Below are 13331 nucleotides of genomic sequence, written 5' to 3'. Positions count from 1 at the left end.
CATTTAAAATACAAGCTTCAGATCACATGGTCCGCTACAACCACCGCAGTGGAAGACAGACTATACCACAGATGTGTTTCAAATCGTTATTGCAGGATTGTTGTGTTGTTCTGATAGTAATTATAAATTCATTACCTTTCTTTAATTATATTTTAGAGAAGAACTTTTTAATCGCAAAATACATATTGAAATGTGTCTTTCTTTCTTTCAATAGTCCTATGTCATGGAGTCAAACCATTTGTGTTTTCTCCTCCTCGTTACCACTCAGGTATTTCGCCCGATTATCATCTTGTTTTTCTATTTGTTTATATACATATATATATATATATATATATATTCACTGAAAAAACCATAGGTTTCACACACGTTATAGTTAGGAATTAGCATTTAAAAAACCTTGCAAATTCACTGAAAAAACCATAGGTTTCACACATGTTATAGTTAGCTGTACATTTCACTCGTAAAAAACCAATGAAATTCCCCCGTTATAGTTAGTGCAGGCAACTATAACTCACGCCGAATTTTCCAAAAAAAAAAACATTTTTTTGTGGGGCTTGGGGGGTTTTTGGGGACCCCTATATCATTGACGGGTGGTTAGGATCTGAAGAAACTGCCCCTTTAGACATTTTTGGGCTTCATTTTTGCTGCCCAACTCTGAGAGCGAGAGAGAAAATGGCGGCCGCCGCTTCCTGGTTTCGACCGATTCGAATGTTTACTAAGATCTGAGAGCCAATCAGAATCGCGCTCGCGCACGTCACCGTACGCGTACGGTAAGCGCACCGTAAGCGCACCGTAAGCTGGCTCAGATATATATATTGATTTAAAGGCTATTTTCTCAGAATCTACTGAACATATTTACACCAAACCTACAAAAGGCACTTCCTTGACCTGAGGACTACCTCTCTGCCAAATTTCAAGTAATTCTGTTCAGCCGTTCGGGCTGTAGCTGTGTCTAAAGGTCCTATGGAAAAATGCATGGGAAAAACGCGTTTTGGGACCCCCCTTTTATCTCAGCCCCCGCTTCACAAATCCCCCCGAGACTTTCAGGGTAGGAGCGGAGCGTAGCGCCCCACCTATTTTGAAAAATTCGCAAGGATTCGTCGACCGGCGCCAAAGTTATTCAAAATAGAATGTTGCGGATTTCCTATGGAAACGTGGTCCTAACTATAACTACCTACTGGCGACCGCCAGTAGGTAATATATATATATATATATATATATATATATATACATATGCAGCATGTACGTCAATTCCAGTGCGCCATCCACCAGCCCGCAGGAATTTTGAGGCTGAGATTATCTGCATTTACCCATGTGGATGTATAAGCTATCTCCTATACACTATTATACTGAATATTAAATGCCGGCCATTTCCACTAGTTGGGGTAGAGCTTGGTTCATTAACAACCATGATGTTCTGCTTAATTCCAACAATAGGTTTATGTTTTGAATTTTTTATTGTATGTTGAATTCTACATTGCTATTTTGCACATGATTGACGGTTTTACCCCAAGCTGATTGATAATTTGAGAACATTATGTGTATCTCTTCTATGTCTATCCATTTTCTGACCACGTGGGGTACGACGTATGTATGCACTGTCACTTTAAATGTATGCACTTTATGAAACCATGTCGAGTGAACAAGGCTCTCCCGAGCCGAAACGCGTATCGACGACTTCTGGACAATAAATCACTGCAAGCACTTACTTCGGGTCTGTGTCCATCCCTTGGTTCTCGTTTATTGGAGCCGTGTTGGAAGAAAAGGATATTCTAGACCGTTTTATCCACCCGGTCTTACACAGATCCCTTCTCCGTCTTTGGTCGGCGTCTTCAGTGGATTTCACTTCCGGGGCAACCCGGTAGTTCGTTGAGTCCGTGAAGGAAGCAGACGCTGGACCCCCCCCACCTTGGATCAGACGTACCGTCCGGACCCTGGACCAACCCGGAAAACACCGAGTCGGAGGACGAGGCGTGCTCGGAAGTACTCCAGGTAGGACTGTCTGTGCATTTGTGCGGGGGTGGAGAAGTGTGCAACCCAGTGGAGACGATCATATTTGTTGATCTCCGTCTCCACACGAGTCTATTTATATTGATCTCCAGTGATGTCGTCGGACATGGTGAAAGAGAGGGAGGCGGCTGCCACGGAATTATTTTCCGATACCCCTCAGACCACACACACTCACAAACCTACGGAAATGGCAAGCACAGCTGATACTGACTCTGTCAAATACAAATTTAAACTTCTTGAGAAAAAAATGCGCGCAGAACAAAGTAAGTGGTGGGAGTCGCGCTCACTACAACGCTACATTGAAGTAGGGAGGATACCGCGAGGACTGCGCATTCTCACTGCCCCCACATACGAGGATCCAAATCCTGACCTAATGCGCGAATGGGCTGAATGTAACCTTGATTCCTCTCGGAAGCTCACACTCATTCTAATTAAATATGCGGACATTGATCGAGCAAGATTACTGAATGAAATCGATGATCTTAATGATGAACTTGACAAGATTACTACTACGGAGGATATATCCAAATTGCGCAAAGAGATGCTTATTCGACTCAAAAAAGAGGAAGACAAAATCAAAGAACGCAAAGCTACGAAGTTCATAAGGGACAAAAACGATTATGAATTAGGCCAGATATTTACGTTTGCCAAAAAGTACGATGCCCTCCGGGTCTCTAGAAACAAAACGACAACAACTGCCCCCAAAACAAGAGTGAATATTGAAACAACGCATTCAGATCTCAGCTCGGCAGCAGGAAGCGACTCTGAATCAGAAATGCGAGTACCTGAGGCTAGGTTAACACTAGACAAACCCTCCCCAGGGGAAGAACTGAATTTTTTGTGCGAAGAGAGAAGAGCAACTCTCAGACCAAGAGCGCAAAAAAACTTCTCGGGACAAGCGCCAACTTCAAACGCAGGCAGAGGCGGAAAGCGAACAGAAGACGCCGGCAACAAAAGGAGGGGACGCGGCTATTGGAAACGGAAATAAATATGATTACTAAGGACAACAACACCATCATTAATCTTTCTAAAATTGAACTTAGCCCTGAAGAGACAAGAATCCTTAGCCTTGGCCTATCTTACTGTCCACCAAAAAACTTCGACTATGCATCTACCAGAATGGATTTATACAAAGGGGTGAGAAAACTCAAACTTAAAAAATTCCACATGCTCAGAGAGCCAGAAGAACAGCATGTTAATCAAACGCCGACTAGTCACCAAACACTTCAAGATAACACCAGTGACACTAATTTATCACTTACCCAGGAGCTTCAAGTAATGTGGGATGAGAGCCAAACCCCTACTACCCCACAGCAACCTACCAAGTCCATGACCAAAACTTCGTCTACTAAGACTTCATTGACACAATTCAAACCTAAATCGACATTTAATCCCATTGCTCTGCATGACTCCATTGACGCATTTCATGAGGCGGTCACTTCCAAGATCAAAAGGCTCAATAAAACCACCTTGATGGCCAAAAGACGATATAATGAGAAAGAAATCAAGTACAACAATCTAATGACCAAACTCAAACTAAATAAAGATACTGTGATTCGCAATAGCGACAAAGGCGGCAACATTGTCCTTTTATCACAGGAAGATTACCATAATGAAGCTTTCAGACAGTTGAATGATAGAGAATGTTACAGCCGCACGAACACGGCTCATCTCAAATCCATGTACCAGGAATATTATAACAAACTTGTTGGCTGGAGGAAGAAAGATCTTATCAGCGAAGATGAATTTAAATTTTTGAGAAAAGAAAATCCTACAATTCCTAGTATCTATTTCATCCCTAAGGTACACAAGGACATGGTCAACCCGCCAGGAAGACCAATCATTACTGCAAAAGAAGGCCTTCTTGAAAACACTTCCATCTATATTGACTACTTTCTTCAGGATTTTGTAAAGGAACTGCCATCGTATGTTCGCGATACAAGTGACTTTCTAAGGAAAATTCAGGGGTTCACTTGGCAAAAAGACTTTCTCATGTTGGCTCTTGATGTTTCCTCTTTGTATACTAGCATCCAACACACTGATGGTATTAATGCAATCAAATTCTTTCTTGCACAACGCGAGGTTGAATTTCAGGCACATAATGATATGCTGATATCAATGATTGAGTTTTGTCTCACACATAACATTTTTATGTTCAATAATCTGTTATTTCAACAGACCAGAGGTGTAGCCATGGGGGCCAGTTTTTCCCCCAGTTACGCTTGCCTACACATGGGCTGGTGGGAAGAGCTGGTCCTCAACATCAAGTACCAACAGGTTATGGAGAACAACATTGTGATATGGCTGCGCTATATTGACGATTTATTTGTGGTCTGGAAGGGCAACATTGAAGGGGCGTTAGAGTTTGTCAACAACCTAAACTGTAACCATCTTAATCTACACTTCACGGTCAATGTCAGTGACACTACAGTCAATTTCTTGGACACACAAATATATGTGCTCAATGATAAACTTGAGACTCGATTATACAGGAAGGAAACAGCGGGTAATTCTATTCTTCACGCTCAGAGTTCTCACCCCCAGCACCTCATAAAGAGCATTCCATATGGAGAAATGCTCCGTCTGAAGCGAGTATGTAGCAACAGCACTGACCTTATAACTGCCCAAGAATCGAGTAAAGCCAGATTTCTCGCAAGAGGTTACCAACTCAATGTCATTGATTCTGCCATTTCCAAAACTTCCGGTATAGATAGGAACATTCTTCTCCTAGACAAACGCTCTTTGACACACCTTGAGACCTTAGACACCACTAATTACACCAAACCCAAACCTGATTTTCGCCTTATCATGAGTTTTAGCAAACAACACAGGGCCATACACAAGATTGTGCAAACATGCTGGCCCTTAGTGTTATGTGATCCGGTTATTGGACCCCTGCTACCGCAGAGGGTGTCCATAACCTACAGTAAGGCCCCATCCATGAGGGATTGTCTGGTGTCGACCGACCCAGAGATCATGGAAAAAACCTCGTGGCTGCAAACACATAAAGGCTTCTTTAGATGCAGAACTTGCAAAGCTTGCTCTCATGGGACCAACACACTATCCTACACCACCCCTTTTTGTCAAACTGCATTTAAAATTACCAAACTCCTGACGTGCAAGACCGAATTTGCCATCTATGTCTTGATTTGCCCCTGCAAACTCCAATACATAGGGAGTACTAAACTCCAGGTCCACAAGCGCATTCTTCAACACCTTCGCGCAATCTCGAATGAAGATAGCACTTATCCTGTGGCCAGACATTTTAAGAAATTCCATCAATCTAACAACAAAGGTCTCAATTACTTTGTAATCGATGCCGTACCTCCCAGTAGAAGAGGTGGAGACCGTGAATACAAACTCAGAAAACTTGAGACAAGATATATATTACAACTCGACACTAAGCACCCGAATGGCTTGAATGTGACTGAAGACCTGTACACATGCCTGTAGAATACCTGGTCCATGGTGTCCCATCTGTTATTACCAACCTCACATGTTAGCCACAATATGACTCTCATATATTGTCTACTGATATTCTATCTCGATTATGTTTTATAGGTTACTGACACTGTATTTTTACTGATTTTACGGTAGAATTTTAACCTGTTTTATCCTTTTTAAGTATCAAGTTTCTATTTGTCCTTAGTACATATGGTTTTATATCTATATATTTATATATTTATATAGCCTATGTTTATGTATTTATATATTTATATATTTATATATGCACTTTTGCTATTTTGCACATTTACACATCTTCCACGTTATTACAAGTGGTGATGTATCTTGATACTTTACAGGTTTATGTTTGCCATGATATTCCCATGACAAGCACTTTCAGTGTCTCCAACCTTACGGACATATTATGTCCTTATTTTCACTATACATTTAGACTATATTGTATAGTGGTTAATATTCATGTGGGTCTGTTACTAGTTGCCCAGTCACTGAGACTGATACTCATAATGGTGATGCCATGCCCCCCCTTTTTTCCGTGGGTTCCATTCCAGGGTATTTACCTTCATACGACTATTATGGGAACTTCACCCATACTCAGAAATAATATTCGATTGTATTCCATGCAGATTTTTGTTACGCTACTTGTCACAGTTTCACAGTTTTAAAGTTTTTTCATGTCTACCAGGATTCACTCCTAGCCCAGGCTTGCCAGTCTGTATTTTACATGAATTTTGAGGCTGAGATTATCTGCATTTACCCATGTGGATGTATAAGCTATCTCCTATACACTATTATACTGAATATTAAATGCCGGCCATTTCCACTAGTTGGGGTAGAGCTTGGTTCATTAACAACCATGATGTTCTGCTTAATTCCAACAATAGGTTTATGTTTTGAATTTTTTATTGTATGTTGAATTCTACATTGCTATTTTGCACATGATTGACGGTTTTACCCCAAGCTGATTGATAATTTGAGAACATTATGTGTATCTCTTCTATGTCTATCCATTTTCTGACCACGTGGGGTACGACGTATGTATGCACTGTCACTTTAAATGTATGCACTTTATGAAACCATGTCGAGTGAACAAGGCTCTCCCGAGCCGAAACGCGTATCGACGACTTCTGGACAATAAATCACTGCAAGCACTTACTTCGGGTCTGTGTCCATCCCTTGGTTCTCGTTTATTGGAGCCGTGTTGGAAGAAAAGGATATATATATATATATATATATATATATATATATATATATATATATACATGCTGCATATGTATATATATATATATATATATATATATATATATACATATGCAGCATGTACGTCAATTCCAGTGCGCCATCCACCAGCGCGCAGGAGCACTGCTCATACAAAATTTCAGGATCCGGTCTGATGCTTGGAGATAAATTCTGTGGTAAGGAATCTGAGACTAAAGTTCTCTATCAGATTGGCCATTACAATAAAGAACACCTACATGTAAAACAAGACAGATATATGGATGTATCTATGTTTGTTTTTGGCAACCCAGCTGCTGCCATTGTTGTGGAGGCAGCATCTATGCTATGCCGACACCGGCCGGACCGCTGACGGAAGTCCACAATTCACCAAAGGGCAGCTGCGTACAACCAGCACACAAATAACCTAGTTACGGTAAAAAATGTTAAAGGAATAGTTTATGATACACCAACTAAAATCTGTATAGTTTCTCAATTTATTATTCCACCATTATAATAAGCACAAAAACAACCTGATTATCTTAAAACACTGAAAAGGAATACTTACTTTCCTTTTCGTTCTATATAGGTTTCCGTTGCTCCAACTAATATCCTGGTTGTTTCACGATTTAGTATCCCAGCATTGTATTGTCTCCAGTAACTAATCTTTAAAACAAAGAAACAAGTACAGTTTCATCATTATATAATATCGCAAATGATGGCAAAAAAATTGTTGCTTGCGACTATACATTTTAGAGTTTGTAAACAATATTGCTCTACTAACGAGCTCTATCAAAAGTTAACCTACATTTAGGCTATGAGCTCTGAAGTTGCTTGATATATGTCAACAGCAGATGAGTATTATGGTCAATTGTTGATTTCTACCATAGTGATTATTTCATATAGTGTGTTGATGGTGTCAATCTCATTGATTGGCGTTGCATAGGTCAATATGTGAGTTCATGCCACTAAATACAATTGTATAATCCTACACAAAGTTTTTTAGGTATGCCTCATATATTAAAGCGTGCATGTGGCAAGAGATGGACAAATCTAGTTTTGAAACGCCTACTGCATCTTAAATGTCATAGCAACAAACTGGCTTGTAATAAGTGGTGCTTCGTCAGGTAGACGTGGGAGAAAAGTAGTATTGGGTTTAAACTACTCAAATCCCTCCAGTTTATGACAACCGTTTAGATTGATCGTTCTTGTCTGTGGCCAAGGCAGCCGGAAAACACAGTTACTATATTCACCAGCCCTTCAGCATACTATCAAACTTGCCCTTCTGAGAACTCTGGATAACACTCATTTAGAGAAAGCGGGTCTGTCACAAATAGGGCACTTGTTCATAAATAGCAAATTCGTCACACTTTAGCCATTCAGAGGCAATGGAGACACCACTGCTTTAGACACATTTGCTTTTCACGGAATCCAACATGTGGTATTAACTAGATGGTTCACATTCTCTGATGAGCTGGCGGAGATCCCAACTGATAACTCACATGATCATGGCTCACCGAGAGGAAGGGTGGGATTACCGGGTTGTGCAGACAGCACACTGAAGATTGAACTGCATCTGATAATAAGACCAGTAAGAAATGGGAAACCGACCTACGAGTTAGTCTACATGCTGTGACCTTGAAGTACTGTAATTTTCTGACCAGATTATACTGCTCTCCCAGTTTCCTGCGTAGTATAGGACGCCATATACATATGATGATTCCCTGACAGGATATCTAACTTAAGCCCAGATTCTGAGGGCTACTGGTTTTACTCTGTGTATGTAGAATAAACACCAGTCAGCCTTCACGCTGCTCGTGCCACATATGCGACGCTGCTCGCTTCTTTCACTTGGCGTGGAGTAGACGTCATTCCAGGATATAGTAAGAAGAGGTATCCCGGGCTATTGTGGAATAGTGGACACACGCGTAGACTGTTCCCCCTTAATAATGCTACTGGGATACATTCACCGTTTCCCCAAGGCGATACAGTGGCTGATTGCAGAGTTAATAGTATTAGCAAAACGCAGATTGCTGCGCTCCTGCTAGAGGGTCTCTCCTCCCAGGCCAAAGGATTGGTTAAAAGATGCTGGTATAATTGAGATACACACAGTATTCTTGGTTGCTGATCCCTCAGGTATGCCGTAGAGACATTTGGGGACCACTCATACATTATATGGCTTGTCAGTCTACTAGTAATAACGGTGCATGATGAAACATACTGTTGTAACTATTGTACCCACCCCTTAAGATACGTTCTGACGCTGAAACATGCAGTGGCTATAGGGTTTTTCAATTAGCTGTAAAACCGGCTGCTTATGATCTGCTTTACTCCACCGTGGAACAGTTAGTCATTGAAACTTGTCTGGATCTTCCCTTCCCCCTGACGTGTCATTGTAACTAATTCACTATTACACACGCCCAAAACATGCCCTCCAATGATTTGTCTGCACCTCCATTAATGGGATCGATTAGGGTTTGGTGGGTAGGAGTTCCACCATAAAACGGTGGAGGAGCTCCTCTCACCAAACTCATGGTTACTCACCTCATTTATAGCTGAGGAGAACTGCCAGGTATCCGAAGGCACAGCTTTTATTGGCTCCACCACTGAAAACCTTTGCCTGCAAGTCCTTACATCACAGACCCTTGTTAGGCCACTACCAATGATTTTCCATGACCAGGTCCTCCACATGCTCTAAGTGTGGCAGGTAGTTCTACACCAAGAGGCTGACCGGCCATGGTCTCAGCACTGCCTGGCTTTAAATAAGCCCATAAGAGGGGAGCAGGGTCCCTAAACACATAAACGCCCTTCCTTAGGGTTGCTTTTGCAACATATATTATGTTTCTTTGATGTTCGACTAGTTTCTAGTTGATACCGCAATACAAGTAAACCCAAAGAGTTGGAATTGGTTGAATAGATGTGACTATAACAGGTCTAAATAAAAGTACAATACTAGTAATAGTGATAACTTTCCATGTATTTAGAGGATATAAGTTACTGTAATATATACAGGGATACTGGAATTATGTGGCAATAGAGGTCCAAATAATGTATCAGATTTAACTAAATTGTGCTACAAGGATAATAATATAATAAGTGGTGTGCTGGTGTATGCATTTGTGTATGCTGGTGGGGGTGCCCTGTCACTCGCTGTGTTTCCCTCACTCCCCTATTTGCACCATCCATCTCCTACAGTGTCAGTGTATGCCCCATCCCCTTTCAGTCCCATTGTGCCTCGAGTCCTCCATTGTTCCTCTGTGTACCCCTTTTAAGGTCGAGCCTAGCGTTGCAGCCATGCGCTGCTCGCTTTGCGAGGCATGCAATATTCATTATAGCGGGGAAGCTTTGTGGAAGCTCTGCCCACTCTCCGCCCAATTTTTTCACTGGCTTTATTTCTAAATGCTGCCTTCCAATTGGTTTTAGGCTTGTTAGTCCCTCCTCATGACAGCCATGTCGTCATTTGTATCCTTCAATGGCTATTGGCCCCTTAATTCCGAACACTATTTTCTTCCCTGTGCCCCCTGCCCCCTCCCTCAGTCTGTGACTTCTCCCCCCACCCCCACTCCTATTCGTGCATTCTTGCCCGCCCGCATTCCCATTTCCAATGCAATAGGTCTCGTGTAAATGTGAGCCCTATTGCATTGCAAATGCTTGCTAGCAGTCATTCTCTGTTCTGCTGGTATATGTACAGATGTTGCTTATGGTCCTGAAATACCTTCAGTACATGCCTTGATCCCGGTTCCACGCTCAGCCAGTCCCGGGCACACACTTGATGCGGCCGCTGCGTTTGCAAGTTGTCCCGCCTACTCGCCATGGTTGCTCTGCTCCTTGAGACATCATGACCGCCGAAGCCACACGTTTTGGAGAGTTGAAAGCTTTTGTCAGAAAGCTTCCTTGTCTATATCGGGAGACGCTGCAGCGAGTGCCTGGCTCCCTGGTGTTTACCTTCTCTAAGCAATGAGTCTTGCTTCTTCCGGGGCCCGCGGCTCTTTTTGCTCTTATTGAGATATCAGGCAACAGAACCAAACCAAGTCACCTCAAAAATGTAAACGTCTCCCTCCAACCCCTTTGTTCTCTTACCTGAACAAACACAATTGGTAACTGATAGGACAGAACAGCTGAACAAAATGGGCTTCACACCAAAAAGTTCTCTCTTCCGCTGTGTCCTTTGGTCTTAGCCTAGAGTCAAAACTCAAACTTGGACTCCCATTTAAAGGCAACCACTAAGGGGCAGACACCATCTCAGAATCATTCGGCAGTCAAATAGTGAATTTTAAAACTTAGACCAAGCTATGGGCATATCCAGAATTGAATACTGATTTTGACCTACACAGCGGCCTAGTAAAAGTCCATCTTGTACCATGACAGTAGTCTTGCACTCTGCTGCTTGACTCATCTTTTCAGAGTTTGCGTTACTTAATTGGCTACCTCTTTTAAGCTACGAGCTGCACATATAAACCTGCATTAGTCACCTACAAGGCACGACATATGAATACCCCAAACAACCTGGCAAAACACTATATTTAGAAGGAGGAAGCATAGACCTGAGGAGTAAGAATTGCCCTGCCCTGCCCTGCCCTGCATTGCCCGTTCCAAATTCGAAGAAAAATGTGTGCCATCAAACATACTTTCTCTTGTAATGCTCTTAGGGGCCTATTTATGAGCCGGTTTGCGTCGCTCTTGCACTACGCATGTGGCGCAAGAGCGACGCAAACCGTACATGTGATTTATGAAGCCATGCAAGGCCACTTTGCGTGGCCCTGAGTGGCTCCATAAATCTGGAGTAAGGCAAGGCAGCATAAATCGTGCGTTGTCTTATTCTGCCCTGGGAAGGCGTTCCATTGAGGACAAAAATCATTGTTTCATTATATGTGCATATTGTTTACGCCTTGAAGGCACCTTGTGTTTCTGAGATCATAGCAGAAAATGGGCATTGCTAATACTCAGCTCAAGGGTACAACTTCTTTGGAGGATGAAGGTTGAGCCAGCCCCTGATATTTAAATCCAGTGGACTGCAGATAGACCAGGGATCATAGAACCAACCCTGATCCAGCTGAGTCTCTTGCTGGCTGAGTGCATCCGTTTGATGGATGTAGGAGAGTAGGATCTGCCTCTTATGGTTACCCCCACATTTTGCTGCTGTAACACTGTTTTTCGACTTTATTCAGGACCCCAGCCTAGCTGATTCCTCTCTGAATTGATTCCATGTACTTGAGGTACACTCCAGATTGGATTCTGGGGTACCATTGTGAGTCCCTAGTATATGGTATACTATGTACCCAGGGCATAGGTACCACAGAGGCCTACCAGGGGCTGAAGCATGTATTATGCCACCCCTGTGAAGCCCTCCAAAATGACACCACAGGTCTTCTACTGCAGCCTGGGTAAGGTGGTGCATGCACCCCTTACTGAGATATAGGTTCACTATATCTCACCTATCACTGCACATAGACACCTATCAGTCACCCCTATGGCAGGCCTTATCAATCCTGAAGGCAGGGTGCTTGGTTATATGTGAGAGGGTGCCCAGGCATGAGCTGAGCCCCTCTGCAGCCTTCGGAATCTATCCTCCAGGGTTGTCAGTGGTGCAGCCTGACCATATACTCTTAAGTGCATTATAACCGAACGGTAAATGCTAACTTTAGACTGGCTGCACGGAAACATGTCGTGTTTGGTGTCAAACATCTTGAAATCATACCGCCACACCAGTAATTGGTATCCCTGTGCATAGTCCAGCTCAAACCGGTTCAGGGGCTACCAGCCCCTGCTCTGGCACGAAACTGGACAAAGGAAATGGGTGTAGCCACTTCTCTTTCCAAACCCTCCCATAGGTGGGTCCCCTGAGTTATCCCAACCCCTTTCGTAGGTATAAGTAAGGAACCCCTGGCAACAGGACTTTAGATATCCCTGGGTGAAACTCTGCAACTGAATCCTGGAACTTTGACGCTCTACTCATGACTAGAGGACTGAAGAAATCTCCCTTGGGGCCAAGGAGTGACTCACATGCTTGGCAGATACCAACAAAGCAATTGCCGTTCTGCATCCCTGAAGCTCCCGCCGGACTCTGAAGTATCTGCAGCCCAGGAAGAGGATTTCCAGACTTCTCAGAAGCCGACCCAAGTCCCCAGCAAAGCTGAGACCCGCAGCCCTCGTGAGTAACGTGGAACCGGAACTCCTGGTCACCGTGCACATTTGCAAGTGCATTGACTTCCCGACGTCTCTCTAAGTCATGCTTTCGGTTAATTGTAGCCCACGCCCCAAGCACCATCTACACCGCAGATTGCGGGCCTCTACTCCACGAGTGTTTCATGAGCCCGCTTCCTGCATTTCCGCTCGAGGCTCCAGCGCAATCCCTGGTCTGTCGACTGGTGGGTCCCTGTGAATGCAACTCTGATTTTCTTTGGACTTCCCTGGTTGCTCCAGATGTGCCCTGACTCCCCACCATGTGGTGAGTCCCTCAGGCCTTGCTGGTCTGCACCGAAGCATCTTTCTCCTTTTCTGCGTGGGTTGATGTTGCCAAGGCTTGTTGTGTCCAATCCGGGCACCGACGCTGCAGCACTCGACATCCTTCGTGGGACAGCTCGAATCCAGCTCCTGGTTGTCCTCGATGCCTCCTGGTCCTCGTGGCTGAAGAGTCAAAATTC

At 43.4% G+C, this 13331-nt stretch overlaps 1 protein-coding gene across 1 annotated transcript in view; it reads right to left on the bottom strand.

Moving 5' to 3' along the window:
* LOC146860824 (sperm-specific sodium:proton exchanger-like) overlaps positions 1-13331 on the bottom strand; it is a 4630975-nt gene that overhangs the window by 2554066 nt on the left and 2063578 nt on the right. Inside the window, exon 10 of the mRNA XM_085646174.1 lies at positions 7256-7353. Within this exon, the coding sequence (XP_085502300.1) occupies positions 7256-7353 (98 nt within the window). The remainder of the gene's footprint in view (positions 1-7255; positions 7354-13331) is intronic.

The sequence above is a fragment of the Triturus cristatus genome, chromosome 3_1 (genome assembly GCF_964204655.1).
Source record: "Triturus cristatus chromosome 3_1, aTriCri1.1, whole genome shotgun sequence".
NCBI lineage: Eukaryota > Metazoa > Chordata > Amphibia > Caudata > Salamandridae > Triturus > Triturus cristatus.
The sequence above is the reverse complement of the archived record's forward strand: the minus strand, read 5'-3'. Positions and strand labels throughout refer to the sequence as shown.